The sequence below is a fragment of the Papaver somniferum genome, chromosome 9, assembly GCF_003573695.1.
Source record: "Papaver somniferum cultivar HN1 chromosome 9, ASM357369v1, whole genome shotgun sequence".
Lineage (NCBI taxonomy): Eukaryota > Viridiplantae > Streptophyta > Magnoliopsida > Ranunculales > Papaveraceae > Papaver > Papaver somniferum.
The window spans coordinates 107,274,537-107,291,420 of record NC_039366.1 but is presented as its reverse complement, the minus strand read 5'-3'; the positions used below and the strand labels follow the sequence as shown (position 1 = coordinate 107,291,420).

General features: G+C 35.4%; 1 protein-coding gene across 1 annotated transcript; it reads right to left on the bottom strand.

The window, feature by feature from the left end:
• Positions 1-5,388: 5,388 nt before the first annotated feature.
• On the bottom strand, positions 5,389-6,285 carry LOC113312388. Its single transcript, XM_026561138.1, has 3 exons — positions 6,129-6,285; positions 5,736-6,011; positions 5,389-5,636 (listed from the first exon to the last, which is right to left on the bottom strand). Exons 1-3 carry the CDS (start codon positions 6,283-6,285, stop codon positions 5,389-5,391), a joined length of 681 nt encoding a protein of 226 aa, XP_026416923.1.
• Positions 6,286-16,884: the final 10,599 nt, after the last annotated feature.

Here is a 16,884-nt window from a genome sequence, read left to right as displayed (position 1 = left end):
CTAGGGTTTTCTTGTATATTTAAAGTGCACTACCGGCATACTCGAATAATTTTAAATAAATGCCGTAACCCACTACCGGCATAGTATTCAACCTAATTTCAATGTCGGTATAGAACATTCAGTTTCAGTTGACTCTGGGTTTGAAGACGGCATTGTGTTTATACTGAAATCAACGTCGTTACTCAATACTGGCACTGCCTTCATTCTGAATTGAATGTCGTAATATAATACAATGTCGGTACCCACTGAAACTCAATTGTTAGAGTTAGGGTTAGGGTTAGTATGAATACAATGCCGGTACACACTGAAACTCAACTGTTAGAGTTAGGGTTCGTGATTCTAACCCAAACCCACTGTTATAAATCGATTCAAACACTTATAAAACAATTCAAAATTACTTACCTTCTCACATAAGTCATGCTTACGAGAGGTTGATTATCCGAATTCTCTTGTTCTTCTTCTTCTTGCTTTTGAGCAATCAAAGAAAGTCTTTGTTCTAATTTTTGTCGAACAATCGATTTTGACTTCAATTGGGCATCTGATTTCTTTCGTGGAGGCATGGTTATGGATTCGGGTAGGTTAATCGACGAAGAAAATTTTGAATCGAACGGATGAAGAAGATGAATAATTTTTTTTTCAACAACCTAACCCTAAGAGTGCCGGGACTAATGGTGTATTTTTGTCATAATGTTTTTTAATTAACCAAAAGGTATTTTAGTATTTTCATACCCCAAAAATCACCCCTTAGCAGACACCATTGGTTGGGGGAGGTAATTTATATCCCCTAATTAGTTTAAGTATCCCCCAATTGCGCGTTCAATTTATTTGTGTGGTACATAGGATAATTGGGGATGAAATTTAATGTGGATGGAAGTAATAAGGCTTATTTTCTTGTCACTGTCGTACAAGATAATTGGCACATTAAATTTCACGTAGTTGTTTTTGTTATGTACATTATTGTACATTGTAGTTGTTCTTGATAATTGTTAATGTGTACGTAGTTGTACACATGTTGGTCAATAATGTTCTTGGATATGGACTTGTACACATGGGTATACATGTTTTTGGTGCACATGTTATTCGTTAATTACTTTCCGCATGTTGATTCTTTTTATTGTTCATTTTAGGGACTCATAAGCTCAAAATGATAGAGCGCCCAAGCCTATCACAAGGTTTTTATTTGATATGGATAGCGTTACTGGTGCTTAGATGGATGATTCAAGTCGTATGTGGTGTACAAATTGGTGCAACTTGTCTTGTCTTTGGATTTTTCTGGATATTTGTAAATGTGTATATGTTTGTACCCGAATGTAAATTTTAAAAAAATGGGAATTATATATTCATATGGTACTCTTTTTATAACTCACGAAAATAGCTTTCCAAATATATAAAGTTTGTGAATTTTGGACAAACAGTTCGAAAGATAAATTGTTTTTATTTTTTTATACAGTAAAACCTCTATAAAAGAATATTGTATAACGGAATAAACTCCATGAATGAATAAAAAATTTTGGCCCCAATTAGGCTTAATTTTTGTAATATTTACCTCTATATAAGAATAAACTCCATATAAGAATAATTTTATATGGTCCCAATAATATTCTGAAACAGAGGTTTTACTGTATACTATTTAAAATTGCTGACATCATCACGAGTCACTTTGGACTAAACTGTAAATATTTGGACTAAATTGTAAATAAAGAAGATTATATGTGTATATTCCATGTTTCATATAACTTTTGGACTTAATTGTACCTAGTTAACTCGGGAACTAAGTGTTGTGAATTCTCTCGTCCTTCTCTCTTCCTCTTCCCTTTCTCAAAAAAAAAACCTAGAGCCGTCTTGCTCAGATTTGGTCCAAAAGGACCATATCTGAGTAAGAATTCGTTTTTGGTAGTAGGTAATTGAATAAGATGTTTTTACATCGTTTTTGGTGTATTTTGACATATTTCTTCGTCGTTTTGGTACGATTTTTATTCGTCGTTGTGGGGCGAAATCTTCAAATTTTAATGGCTGGTTCGTGGCTTGATGTTCTTGATTCAAAAATATCAACTATTCATCACGACATCGCTTTGTATCGGCACGCATGTTCGCGTGGATCGACAAATTTATGGGCAAAGTACTCCTTTGTATTAGGAGCATCTCTTATTAAAGAACAAGAACACAATCAGATTAAATAGCCGAATTTTATTCCGTATTTACCATCATCTCTCCCATATACATAAAATTCTTTTGGATATCTTTGCTGTTTATCGCTCTTTCTCTTTGCGATCTACTTGTAATTGATGTCTTTATTTGTATTAGGATTTTGATTATTTTGTATTTTGATGTTTTTGTTATTCTTATAAGCGAACACGTAATCACGATTATGATTTGAATGAATTGAAATATGTTGATTGTCCCAACAAAAAAAAAAACTTCGGATGGTCTAGTTCGTATTTTTTGACGCGTTTTTGGACTAAACCGCTTTTTCCCTCATTTTATTTGTTTTGAAAAAAATAAAAGATTCTTATTGGTCGAAATATTTTTCGATGGGGCAAGAAGCTCTAAAAAGAGAACAATCACAACAGAGAGAATTCACTTGAAATTATATTATTATTATTATTTTAATTAATTAGCAGGCGCATCTAATCATAATTTTAAGAGGATAAACATAAGTTTTACATTTGCCTGATGTAGTGTGGATTGTGCAAGGCTTGACAAGCCGGCGCAAAAGCTATGCTATACTTTTGTGAGATACTCTATAACCGACCCGGTACTTGCTACTGAAAAAGGCTTTGGATTTGGAAATATAAGTTTTACATATCAACGGGCAATGTATGCTGCCTATCTACAGTCCGCAGAACTCCTGTTAGGTAAAAGGTGAAACCGGTATGTTAGCTTACCTACATATTGATGACATGTTATATTAATATTCATAATTAAACGAAAATAGTAATATTCATAATTGATCGCATTCTAAATTTTTTACATTTTGTTATAGGGAGGGGGTTCCGTGGATCAAGGGAGTATAAACTCATACTAAACTCACCTAATAGGGCCTATTGAATAATTTCCTACGACCCGGACAAAACTACCATCGCACTATATATCGTTTCAAAACAAAAGACTTACTTCATTTTCAAAGATAATCGTAAACCCTAAATCCGAGTTCCATATTTCCATCTTTGATTCATCGTATTAAAACCATCAAGACTTTGAACACTTCATAACCAAACTATATCTTCGGAAAAGGTACGAAGATAATGATGAGTGAATATCTAGGTTATTAAGGTTGGGAACAATTTTCAAAGCCAAGAAAATCAAATAAAACATTTTTCGAATCTCTGTCTTAGAATGTATCAGAGTTCTCTAGTGATTAAGTCATAATTTTCTCTTTTTTATTTATCATTATAAAGAAGAAAAATTTAGTCTGGAGACCTTGGTTCGCTTGTTCCAGTAAAAAAGAAATCAAATATTTACGTTCACAATAAGGAAAATGAATACCAGATTTCTCTGCCGTACACGTGTGCCGGTGAAATGCAACATTTCACTATTGCTCTGGTGGCGGTGAAATAGAACATTTGACTGCCATAACACCAACGGTGAAATATAAAACTGAAGGTTTGCATTTCACTATTGCTCTGGTGGCGGTGAAATAGAACATTCGACTGCCATAACACCAACGGTGAAATATAAAACTGAAGGATTGCGGGTCTAGAGAATGAATACAAACATGGTGAAATGGCGTGAAAGAATTGTTAACCTTGTGCAAGTCACTTCAAAAATACTGTTGACATGTGTATACGAATCAGTATGTCTATTAACTTTTTTTTTTTTAATGTTGCATGAATATTTTTTCGAAGTTTAGAAATAAGTGTTCCTGATCGATCTTTCCTGCCACTGAACTTTATGTATCTTGTTCTCATGCTCGTTTACACCAGTAATAGAGAAAATCTGATGTCTCTTCACTTTAGGTGGACGAGTAAACAAAAATCCCTGGAAAATAAGCTATTTACGTTTGCATTTGTGACAATATATACTAATTAAAGCAGATATGGATTGACTTCACACTAATTACAAAGTCAAAATATGATAGTCGTGTGATGTTATCAAATATTTTCTCTTTTTCATCTCTTGGTGCGGAAGAGTTGATCAAGAGAGACAGTCCTTTCAGGAGGGGGGAAAAAGTAGAGACATGATGTCATCTTGATTTTGATATGTCGCTTTTGCAATGTGTGCAACAAAGAGGTGCTCTTGATGAACTTTGATTTTGCATCACTTATACGTATGAAAAATTCAGTTCATCAGTTCACTAAGTCTGCGGCTCCGACACTAAATTCTTTTTTTTGATCGGTTAAAGAGAAAATTCATTAAAACGAAAAGGTATTTAAGAGAGGTACCTCAACCCAATGAATACAAACCGAAACAAAAAAGGATATATTACCGAAGATGAATTCGGTAATCCAAGAAAACCAATAACGAGCTCAAGAAGGCCGAAATAAAGAGTCGCACAAAGCTACTACCATATTCGCCGTTAGACCTAACATTCTTGTGTTTGACTCGGCCCAAAAGAACGCTTGTAGTTTAACGTTTTTAATGAGGCTAACCAATTTTTTTTTTCTTGTTTTTAAAGACTCTTGCATTTCGCTCTCTCCATATGCACCACCATATTGCGAACGAGATGTTATTCGATTAGGCCTTTCGTCACCCCAATTAAACTTCCAAGACTTCACATTTGTGGTGACATTTGAGTTATAATTCCAATGAAAATGGCATCCTTTAACAAAGTAATCTCAAATTCTCCGGGTCCTCCAACATTCATAGAACAAATGCGAGCTAGTTTCATCATTTTCGTCACAAAAACAACATAGACTAGAAACATCCATACCCCTTATTAAGAGCTTATTCGTCGTAATTATCCTATCATGAGAAAGAAGCCAAAGAAAAAAATTGAGTTCGCAAGGATAATCATGACTCCACACAACATCGGTTGGAAAATTTGGCTCATCTTGATCTTCTTCATTACTAATACCATCCTTAACCGTACGCTGACCATGCTCATTTCCTATCAAATTCGGCTATCAAAACACCTTCTTGAATCGATATGGAAGAAAGAAGATTTGGTATGCTTAAAACTTCACTTGAAATAGTTTGAGAGTATCTTTGTCTAGACATAAATCCCCATCTTATACCATCTTCATCGACTTCATACATACTAGCCACCACAAACTCCTTGGTTCTTGAAGCTTCGTATGCCAAAGGAAACATATCACATAATCTTCCTTCACCAAGCCAAGCATCTTCCCAAAATCTAGTTTCCTTGCCCGCGCCAGTCTTGAATCTAATACTTTTGTTGAAATCTTCAAGCTCTTTATAGATATTAAACCACAAGCTACCACCTTTTGGTCATTTGGGTTTGAGAGTTTCCCAACAGGTAAAGGTTTCACCAAATTTCTCAACAACAATCTTCCTCCACAATGCATCTTTCTCCAAACCAAAATGCCACCACCATTTCTTTAGCAATGTCGAGTTCACTTGCTTAGTTCTCCGAATACCAAGACCACCTTTTTTCTTTGGTTTTCTAGCAATTTTCCAACGAATATCATGAATTCTTTTCTTATTAGGAGCATCATCCCATAAGAAATCTCTCACCACTTTATCATTTTTCTTCGTAATGGAACATGGAGCAAGAAAAATGGAGAGATAATAAATGAGAAGACTAGCCTAAACACTTTTGATGAGAGATAGCTTACCTCGTCTTGTTATTGTTTTCCCATTCCAAGAAGCAACTCTTTTCGCACAAGTTTCAAGCATCTCTTCCCATTTTTGTATTCCTCCCACTTTGTCTCCCAAAGGAAGACCAAGATAGATACTAGGGAAACTAACAAACTTGTATCCTAACATGTTAGCAAAATTTTCAATTCCCTCTTCGAACCCGACCCCAAATAAGCTACTTTTAGAGAAATTTATCTTCAATCCCGAAGTTAGCTCGAAACAAAGAAGTAGGTAACGAAGAGCATCAACTTGTTCTATTTTAGCATCAAGAAAAACAATAGTACCATCGGCAAATTGTAAGTGATTTATTTTTTTCCCCCTCCTTCACCGAGAAACCCGAAATTTGATCAAGATACAACTTAGGACTTCACCAAAAATAGTAAAAAGAAAAGGAGAAAGTGGATCTCCTTGACGTAATCCCTTCTCACTACTAAAGTAACCATAAGACGATCCATTAACAAGAACCGAGAACTTTGAGTATGTTAAACAATTCCTAATCCAAGATCTCCAAGTACCACCAAACCCCATTTTGAATAAGACCTTATTTAGAAATTTTCAATTCACATTATCAATTGCCTTTTCAAAATCGAGCTTGCAAACCAACCCCGGTAATTTTTGGCGAAGTCTAGAATCCACACATTCGTTTGCTATCAATACTCCATCAAGAATTTATTTTCCTTTAATAAAATTAGATTGAGATGTTGAGATGAGAGTAGGAAGATATACATTTGAACGCTCCGCTAATACCTTTGAGATGATTTTGTACACACTCCCAATAAGGATAATAGGCCGGAAATCTTTAACTTCTTCTACACCCGCTTTCTTAGGTATAAGCGTAATAAAAGTTGTTTTTCAAAGACGAATGAAGAACATTGTGGTCATGAAATTCTTCGAAAACTTTCATCAAAACTTCTTTTAGAAAATCCCAACAAACAATAAAGAACTTCATAGGATATCCGTCCAGACCCGGAACACGATCAACTCCCAAATCTTTAATTGCATTCTTGACCTCATCTTCACTAAAATCCCTCTCCAACCACACACTTACATTCTCATCAATACGTCTTAAATACATATTCTTGATTCTTGGACGGTTGTTAGGGACTTCTTTAAAAGCTAACTCAAAATGATTTCGAATACCCTTCTTGATTTCTTTCTTTGTTGCCGGTCAATCGACCATTGATGCGAAGGTTGTTGATGTTGTTAAATTCTGAAACACCACGATTAAAACTGTATAAAAAAACTTACTAACAATCAAAAATTGATGGAAAAATTATGTTACGATGATCAAGCAGTCATTAAAAAGCAAAAAGTGTATACAATATAGTAAGTGTATCTCTAGAAGTGTATCTCTGGTCTCTTGTCTTTTACATGTGAAAATCTTCACCAAGTTAAATGTGTATACCGCATAGTAAAGCAAGATCATGTTTACTAGCTCTGGAGTTTTTTACGATAGTCTCTAGCATAAATTGGATTCTCGTTCACCCTGGGTAGCGTGGTATGGTGGCTCGTCGTTTACTAGAGTGAACGAGAATATAAAAAACATCTGGAAGTTTCGCTGAACTGTATTTGGCGCAATTTAACTGCACCATATTTTTGCTTAATGAATACTCTCTAGGCTTAGTCCCATGGGTTAGATATCTAGCTGCTAGATTGGCCATCTACGTTAGCCTGGGTAACCTCCTAAGTCCTATGATATTGATAAATTAGCAGCGAAACGCTGAATAAAACAGCGCTAAACACCGACGGGTTCGGCGCTACATAATTTTATTTTTTTAAAACTAATCATTATCTCTCTCTCCACCTTTTTCCTCTCTCTCTCCATTTTTTTCCCCTCTCTCTCCCTTTTTTTCCTCCCTCCATCACGTTCTCCCTCTTTTTTCCCTCCCTCTCTCTCCCTCTTTTTCTTCTTTCTCCATCACATTCTCTCTCAAAAATTAGTAAAATATATAGAGCGCTGAATGGTTAGGCGTTTATGTCACTTTTTGAGCGCCGAACGGTTCAGCGTTGCAATCTCGCTGATAGTCGGACTGCGAGCACTTGCTAGATGAGAGAACTATCAACTATCACTGTTAACTTTTTTCCAACACTTTTTTCTTGAATTGCAACATTTTTTGGCCAATCTAACACTCCAATCTTGAAGGAATTTATATTAGACCTCATGGAATATGATATCAGAATTTGAAGGTTTTGCTGCCTGAGAATTAAGCTTATCAAATGACAACTTGAATAACACCTGAAGATGATTTGGTTGAAAAATTGAACATTTTTAGGTTCGTTCTTCGCCATTGGAGTTAGGAGCAAGTAGTCAATCTCGACCGAGATGACCGAGATACCGCCGATAGTATCATCTTCGTTGTTTATCCGAGATGCCGATATCACCAATATGACAGATATTCTGCAGACATTTCACCGATATTCACCGAAATATAGTGCCTCGGTCCCGAGCCGATATTCACCGAAATTCGATATTGACTACATTGGTTAGGACTTAGGAGGAAGAAGTTGGAAACTTTTGTTGAGTTCGAAAGGAATCGTGTAATTTTAGTCGAGGACAAATTTGTCCGAATCAATAGAGAGTTTAGGATCGGTTTCATTTAATGGGTTGAGTACGAATTTCCCCCTCCCTTGATCCAAAAACCCCCTCCCAACGAAAATGAATATTTTGAAGACCAAAATAATGGTTGCAATAAAAGACCAAGAAAGAAGATTAGCAAAAATAGGATACTTAAGTTGTGTACTGTACAGAAATCTTCTTATCCAGGTACAGCTAGGTACAAATTATATTTCTTCATTGGGGATTCACAGAGAACTATAACAAGAGTTTAAGCATCAAATGCCTCGTTGAACCTCAAGCAGCACAACAAGAGAGACTTACAATTAATCAGCACAATAGTTGTATCACATTCTAAATTGATAAACATAATTTTAAAAGGATAAACATAATTTCAAGAGGCAGCGGCACTTATGGAGAAACTAGCTGTTGCGCCCGTGCTCTGCACGGGCCTAGATATTAGTATGAAACAGTAAAAATATAGGTAATATTAAAAGTAGTAAATAGAAATTAAAATAATCAAATCTAATATCAAAAAAATAATGAAATCGACTAAAATAAAGAGAAGAAAGATTTAAGAAAAAACCACAAATCTAATATCAAGTCATTGTAAACTTTTTTGTTATATGACATGACAAATCCAAGTGAAAAACAAATAATACCATGAGTAGAAATCGTATAAGAAATCAGTATTTTGTATCTTTATCCCCATGTATCGTCATCACTCATGTCACTTTCATCTCCATATTCACTCATGTTTTCGTACTATCCACTACCATGGGCATTCCTTAGTGTGCACACTCTTATTTTCATCTCCATTTTCGTACTCACTATCAGGAAAGTCTTCATCTTCATCTCCATCTCCATCCTCATTTGTGTCGACCGTTTCCTCACTCTGGTCTTCAACTTTGTTTGCACTTCCACTATTCTCGACGAATGGTTGTGATCTCTGGACTCTCTTTTCAGTCTCGTCTTGACCTTCACTTATGTCGACTAACGGTTGCATTTTTTCATCGTTTTCTCTATGCTCTCCCGAGCCATCGCCAGGTCGTGGTTTTTTGTGCATTATTATTTTTTGTTTCAGCATCAAAATGGTTAGAAATTCTCGGGACTAACTAACCTTGAAAACCGGCTTGCAAGGTTAGGATTATCCAAGACTTATTCAGCACGAAACCTAGGATGCCCTAGCCGACGTGGTACTATTTAATGAGTATTTGAGTATATAGGATGTGGTACTATGTAATTGGCAGTTAAAACAGCTTCCCCCAAAAAATAAGTAAGAGCATAATCTTACACAAAGAAAAGACGAAGAATTTCACAACAATACATTAATCTTAATCTTAATGATCCTAATAGTATGCTTATCTTTAAATTTCGATTTACTGCATGCTTATTCATCGTTAGGAATTTTTCACAAAGCAAACACATGGCATAACACTATATTTAAGGTTCAACATAGAATGTAGCAGAATTTTAAACAGCATCAGTTTAAATGTAGATGGTGTAAATTTTTTTAAATTTCCCTATAGACCACATTCTAGGTATATCCTTCTGGTGCAATTTGGTTTGTTTTTTCATTTAGAATCTTCAATCCACTCCGGCTCGTCAAGATTAGGTGTGTTTCTGTTTGTTGTATTACTATTCTATTAATCTATTAATAATAGTACTCTTCCCAGCAGCACTTCCCGTTAGAATATTTGCCTGAATAGGTCTTTGCACTTGGATTTAATTTTCTTGTAAGCATTACCACCGGTACATGAAGCATAAAACCCTATCAGCCTGATACATCCTATATGCTCAGTAAAAAATTGAAATTAGCATAAGTAAACAGGGAAAAATACTTTCGTATTTTACACAGATGTTAGTATCATCAACGCGAAACAAATAGGAAACTCATGTGCGTCATAATTTGTTGAAAAGTTGGAAGCTAGCATAAGTAAACAGATCAAAAATATTTTTGTAGAATACACAAACAGTACCTTTATAATTAATTTAACCACATGAAAGACCTAACAGTACCTTGGTCGACAGATATTTGATGTTCATGTGGATTTCTTTTTTACTGCGTGTTGTAACGTGTTTGATCTCTTGATATAGATGGCGTCTCAATCCCACCACCGTTCTGGTTCGCCATCGGAGGAGATATTGCAGTTTAGGTTTTAGTGTGCATAATAATCTGTTTTGGTCTTGTTTCTATCCCGCTAATCACCAATTTGTTCAACCATTAACTATCAAGATGGCGTCTCAATCCCACCACCGTTCTGGTTCGCCATTGGAGGAAATATTGCAGTTTAGGTTTTAGTGTGCATAATAATCTGTTTTGGTCTTGTTTCTATCCCGCTAATCACCAATTTGTTCAACCATTAACTATCAAGATGGCATCTCAATCCCACCACCGTTCTGGTTCGCCATCGGAGGAGATATTGCAGTTTAGGTTTTAGTGTGCATAATAATCTGTTTTGGTCTTGTTTCTATCCCGCTAATCACCAATTTGTTCAACCATTAACTTTATCCCGATGGTTGACCAACCTTTGTATTCTCATCTGCCATATAAAAAAGAAGAAAAAAGATACGGAAGAAAAGGCAATGATTGTCTTGTTTCTGTATTAAAAAAAAAAAGAATGTAATTGATTATTAATATTCAGGAGATAAATATTAGTCGAGAAGATAGAGATATAGTGTCCTACATCGGTACCTCCACATATCACCGATACAACGAACTCCGTTTCTGTGAAAGGAAGAGGATGCGGCATTGCAGCTGTGGTTAGAACATTAGGGTTTCACAACAGCAAAAAGAGAAGTTAATAGAAGATGACCCAGTCGTTTGGGACAAAGATTATCTGTTTAAATATTTTTAAGGTCTCAACCGGTGTGCACACGAAATATCGGCAGGGTGAAAAAAATAAAAGGTTCCTATTGGTCGAAATATTTTCTGATGGGGTCAGAAGTTTCACGAAGAGAGCTTGATTCAGCTTCACAACGGAGGAAAATCACCCGAAATCATATTATTAACTAGTTGATGCACCCGTGCTTTGCACGAGCTGAGATTGGTTGTCCCTAATCTAAGTAGATGAATCTTTGCAGAAATGTGTCTTACCAATTCCAATAATTCTTAAAAGTAGAAAATTAAGACGTTGAGAACATCTTAAACATTTCAAGACTTCTGCTTGCTCTTCAAAAGCAATTTTATCAAAACATAGCCAAAAAGATCTTGAAATAAATGAAAACAAATACCTGAATGGTAACATATTTACTTTAATTATTTTTCTACTAAGGAAAAATTGGAAACATAAAGATATAGTGAAGAATAAACTGGAAGCTACTTGAAGATGCTAATCATATCAGAATATGAGCATATACCAACATATGAACTGATTAGTTGTTCCTTTCCATCTAGTCTTTTATTCTTCCATCCAAAGCAATACAGTGAAGAATAAACTGGAAGCTACTTGAAGATGGTAATCATACCAGAATATGAGCATACCAACAGATGAACTGATTAGTTATTCCTTTCCATCTAGTCTTTTATTCTTCCATCCAAAGCAAGTACTCAGAAGACTTGAACAGTTTTTGATTGTTTGGGGCGGGCATCCCCATATTCAGTATTGCTTACATATCTCAATCATGTAATGCTGACCACCTTCTTTGTATTCTTCTTCTCCTGCAGAAAGTAAAAATTAAGGCTTCAAATTCAATGGTCAGGTAAGTAATTAATTACCTAATTGTTTCATCAGGAAGAGACTCGAGTCTCCATTCTGCATTCTGGTATCTACAACTTGGAAATTATCTCCTATTAAGAAAGAATGCAAGGCATGTATTCCGCATAATGAGTATACATTACATCATTAAGTCTCTGAACTCAACACGTTGGTGAATCATTTTGTATCTCATCGTTATGAGAAAATATGTGCAAGCCTTATATATCATAGGACTACCCTAAGCAAACATTATACAGCAAATTAAATGTGCTTAATTAATAAAACACGGTTCATACAAACCATACATAGGTGGAAGCGGAGTAAACAACAGTACATGACGAAATAAAAAGAAAAAAAAATACTGTGTCAATAACAAAAAATACTGAATTTTGGAGCTTCACACAGTAGCTTAGAATTGCATTACCTCTTAAGCAACATAAGCTAAACTCGCAATCCTCCTTAGCCCGTGATTTTTTAGTACTCTCTTGATACCAAAGTATTGCACCACAATGAAGCTCCTTCAGAAAGTAGTTGCTCGATGTGTAACCTTCTGTTTTTTCTAGTGAATGCTTGCTTACTCATCTCGGCCCGTATACCTAAGATCAATGTTAATAAGCGAAAACCAATCAGCCTTATATATCTTGCCCTATCTTTTATCGTTAATTAAAGAGAAGAAGAAAACACTAATTCGAGGAAAAAAAAATAGTCAAAGATTCCTATCAGTCACGTCAGATATAATTTGGCAGTACTGTAACATCGATGAAAAGAAAACGTACGAAGTCTTCAATTGTATTGAATTTTTTTACAAACCCTAACTAACCAACAAAAAAAAAGAACTGAAAAAACTAACCGTAAAGAACATTCAGAGCAACGAAAATCGTCGCTGCAAACAATGAACAATAATTAGAGCAAAATCAAAAATGAACAATCAAGGAAGATATGATCTCCGAAGAAGAAATCTTAGGAATTAAAGAGACATTTAAGGAGAACAGAGAGAGGAAAAGGGAGGAGATGAGGCAGTGGAGAAAAAACGTGATACTAAGAAGCTCGGTGATTAGGGTTTAGTTGCCGAGGGAAAATAAACTCGTTGGTGGTGTTTCTGGAGTAAATATTGGTGGTGTGAAAAAATCGGAGATTTCTATTGGTCGAAATATTCTCCAGTGGGGCCAGAAGCTCTAAGAAAAGAGTTTTGTTCAGTTTTTAACCACAACAAAATAAAATCACCTGAAATCATATTATTAATTAATTAATTAACAAAACTAGTTATAAAAATCCAAGGTGACCAAACTTGTCGTACAAAAAACCCACTCAAATGTTGGGATCCATTAAAACTCCATCGTAAAGAAAATTGATATAAAAACCCCAAATTTTTAAAAATTGATACAAAAACTCCAAATGTAAATGTTGGTTTCATCATAAAATTTGATGAAACCAACATTTAAATTTGGGATTTTTATGTTAATTTTGGTTTGATAGGGTTTTTGTGTTACTTTTGTTTCGATGGATTTTTTGTGGAAGGATGGTGACACCTCTAACGTTATAACTCGCGGACCGATTAATTAATTAATAGTGGGGGACCTCTGTCTACTGACCACTATCCACATATACCTAAAACCAAACACCGCCGGCAACACCACCTTCTAGCAACCCGAAAAGGAAACACACCCACCACAAGCAGAGAAACTCACACCTTGAAGCGCCACCAGCCCCTAACCACAAACCACACGGCTATAATATCATCACAGCATACAAGAAAAAGACAACTCTGAAACATGAAAACAAGTTTCCATAGCTATTGAGATGAAAACACTGAACCATCTTCTTCAAAACCAGTACCACTACCACCATAGAAGTCATCCTAAATAATTCTACTCCACTTGATAAATAAACCATTTCCATTAACAAAAGCTAGGAAGCCCATATATCTCAGACCCAACATAATCTGTGCAGAGAATTTCCTTGAATTCATCTGGAAAGTTACATGGATGTAACACCTCCGTCCCAGGCGCAGCATTCTTCGCCAAATAATCTGCTGCTTTGTTACGTTCTTTTGAAACTTTGACGGTCTGCAACTGCGTATGGAACTCATCTTGCAACTGTCTTATTCTCTTCAATAGAGGGAAGACCAAGCCATATTCCTCTTTTACACGCTTCTTTACACAGATCTTACAGATAACATCAAAATGATTCTTTAGATTACAATGTAATCTACATCCAGACACTGTCTGGACAGCCTGTTAACAAGCCGAACAACATGTTTGCATTGCAAAACAATTGAATGTCTCGAAGAGAAAACTCTACTGCCAGTTCGACGGCTCTTGTTATACCCTCCACCAGGTGATAAAGGAAGGACACTGCTTCTGTAGAAGCCACAGCTGAAGCAACAATGGGTTTACCAACATTGTCGCGAATTATAAATCCGTATCCTCCTTTTCGTCCTGCTCTGAAGTACCCATCTATACTTACAAAGTAATCCATAAGAGTATTGTCATCAAAAAATTCGGGGGCAGTTGAGTATCCTTTTTCCAGGAAGCTATCCACCGGTCATGTTCTTTATTTTTAGGCTTTTTCTTGCTACAGCGTCTTAAGCCAAAACTTCGCACATGTAGATTAGAAGAATCGACAGAATCATCAGAATCAGTATCAGAACTAGTACTATCATTTTGATGTTCAGCACCAAATCGATGTACAGTAGTAACCTCGTCATTGCTACAAGGATCTGACTGAGGAGGGTAGCCACTAGTGTTACCCAAATAAGAGTTGTGATCGGATGTTGTTGCCATGAAAGAGTTTGGAACAGAAGAATGCGGGTCAACATAGGCAGTTGGCTGGTAAGAGTTGTTGTCAAAGGTTGGTATAGATTGGTTTGGATATGCAGATTCCCAACAAGGGTTTCCGGAATAAGAGTTGTTGTCAAAGTTTGGTTTAGGTTGGTTTGGGTATGCAGATCCCCAACAAGGGTTGCCGGGATAAGAGTTGCTGTCGAAGGTTGTTGAGGTGCCGAAATAAGCGTTGTTGTAGCCAGAGCTCATTCCAGGGTCATTGGAATAGTCTGATGAGGAGCTTGGATTATTGAAGTACTCTGGAGGATAGGGATACCTCGATGGATCATCACCATATGGCCGCTTATCAGACATCTATACGTAAGAATACTTTTGTATGACTAAAAATATTCCCTTGGGCCCATGTAATAATCTTGGTGATCTAGATTATTGCTATACTTATGTTCGGTTTACTTTATGGGATTATTATTCCTAATATCTCTTCTTTGATGCACGGTCAAGATTTAATGTCAGTATTAAACCCTAGGAACTTGGTCCTCCTTCTACCTATAAAAGGAACACAATATCCATCATTATTGGGTTCGAGAATTTAACTATTCATAACGTATGAGGTTAAGAAGGAGAAACCAAGAACTCCACAAGGTATTACCGCTGCTCCAAAGATGATCGGCGTGAGATGGATTAACGCTATCAGTACAAAGATGATCAGCGTGAGATGGATTAACGCTATCAGGTATTCCGTATAAACTAATCTTTGTGTATTTGATTATGTGATTATCATGAAATTCAACGATCTTAATTAACGATCTATAAAAATTAAAATTTATAGTTGGCATCTAGAGCTTGTGTTTAGAATTCATGATCGTCCGTTAATCGTATGCAACTTAGAATGATTCATCGTATTCACGTCAATGAAAATGATTCTTAATATGTATCATGTAAACACATCTGCTTTATCATATAGGCGTAAAACCAAATCGATACGGTGATAAACTTAGATTTCTGCTGCCACAAAATTCTTTGTTTCTTCTGTTAGTTTGGAATCGGAAGTAAATGACATAATGGAGTTATTTGGAATGTTAACTGATTGATGGAAAGTTTTAATTTAATGGGAAATGAAAGTTATGGAGTATAATATTGAATTGAATATTGAATTGAATACGTTTGGAAATCAAAACGGCAAACATTAAAATGGGTATAACCAGGTCTTAAAGTGGGCCACTAATGTAAAGTAGGTCAAATGAGTCTAACCGATCCAACTCATTCCTAGCAAGAGCCGAACCGGAACCAATTCACTCTGAACCCGTTCAAGTCCTTTGCAAACCGTCCAGTCCGTAAATTTTTCATGCAGTGTCCGTTCCGATTTTATATATGAGTGTATAAAATTAAAGTTCATGTCCGAACTTTGATGTAAGCTTTTTCATTTCAACTAATGGGTCATCCGTTTTTCATAAGTTGACTTCTGGCATATCGTTTAGACCAATCCTTTTCCCACCTGCAACTTAAAATGAACGTGTTTGTTGTTTCTTAAGGTCATGCTTGGCTTGTATTCGTCATCACGCCAATTATTGTGCGTTTTTCCTTTTTTTTTGGGAGTAACTTTCATGAAAGTCATCGGTGAAATAAACTTTTGATTCTTGCTTTTTACTGTTATTTTTTGAGTTTGATCAAATAAACTTAGTATGTTTAGATATGATCATTATAGAATCAAAAATTATAAATTGATCAGTCAATATTAAAAACTAATTTCTATAATGTTGTTAAGAACTTATAAAGTGGTTTTTATCTAAAGAAATGTGATCCAACTAATATGTTTCCGCTTTATCGAAAATTAATATGAAAATTGAAACAATTTCTTACCATGTATTCAATGTAAAATTTTATGATTGAACCATTTTACGCTAATAAATTTTTACGTGCGTTATGATATGGTTTTCTTTAAGATTGTGCATTTAAAGAAGAATTTCTCTCTCAATGTTGAATTTTTAATTATGTAAGATTATTGTGCTTAAGATTATTATGTCAGGACTCTTTAGCTATCACCACAGTGATACTAGAGTATTGTTTTTATCTTAGCAATAATCATAATTAT

What these genes read in the sequence shown, in the direction of transcription:
- LOC113312388 (XM_026561138.1), bottom strand. Translation starts at nt 6,285, where the DNA reads ATGGGGTTTGGTGGTACTTGGAGATCTTGGATTAGGAATTGTTTAACA. An exon ending in TTTTCTTTTTACTATTTTTG is followed by an intron (nt 6,012 to 6,128) that starts GTGAAGTCCTAA and finishes ATGCTAAAATAG; the next exon opens with AACAAGTTGATGCTCTTCGT. An exon ending in GAAAACAATAACAAGACGAG is followed by an intron (nt 5,637 to 5,735) that starts GTAAGCTATCTC and finishes AAAATGATAAAG; the next exon opens with TGGTGAGAGATTTCTTATGG.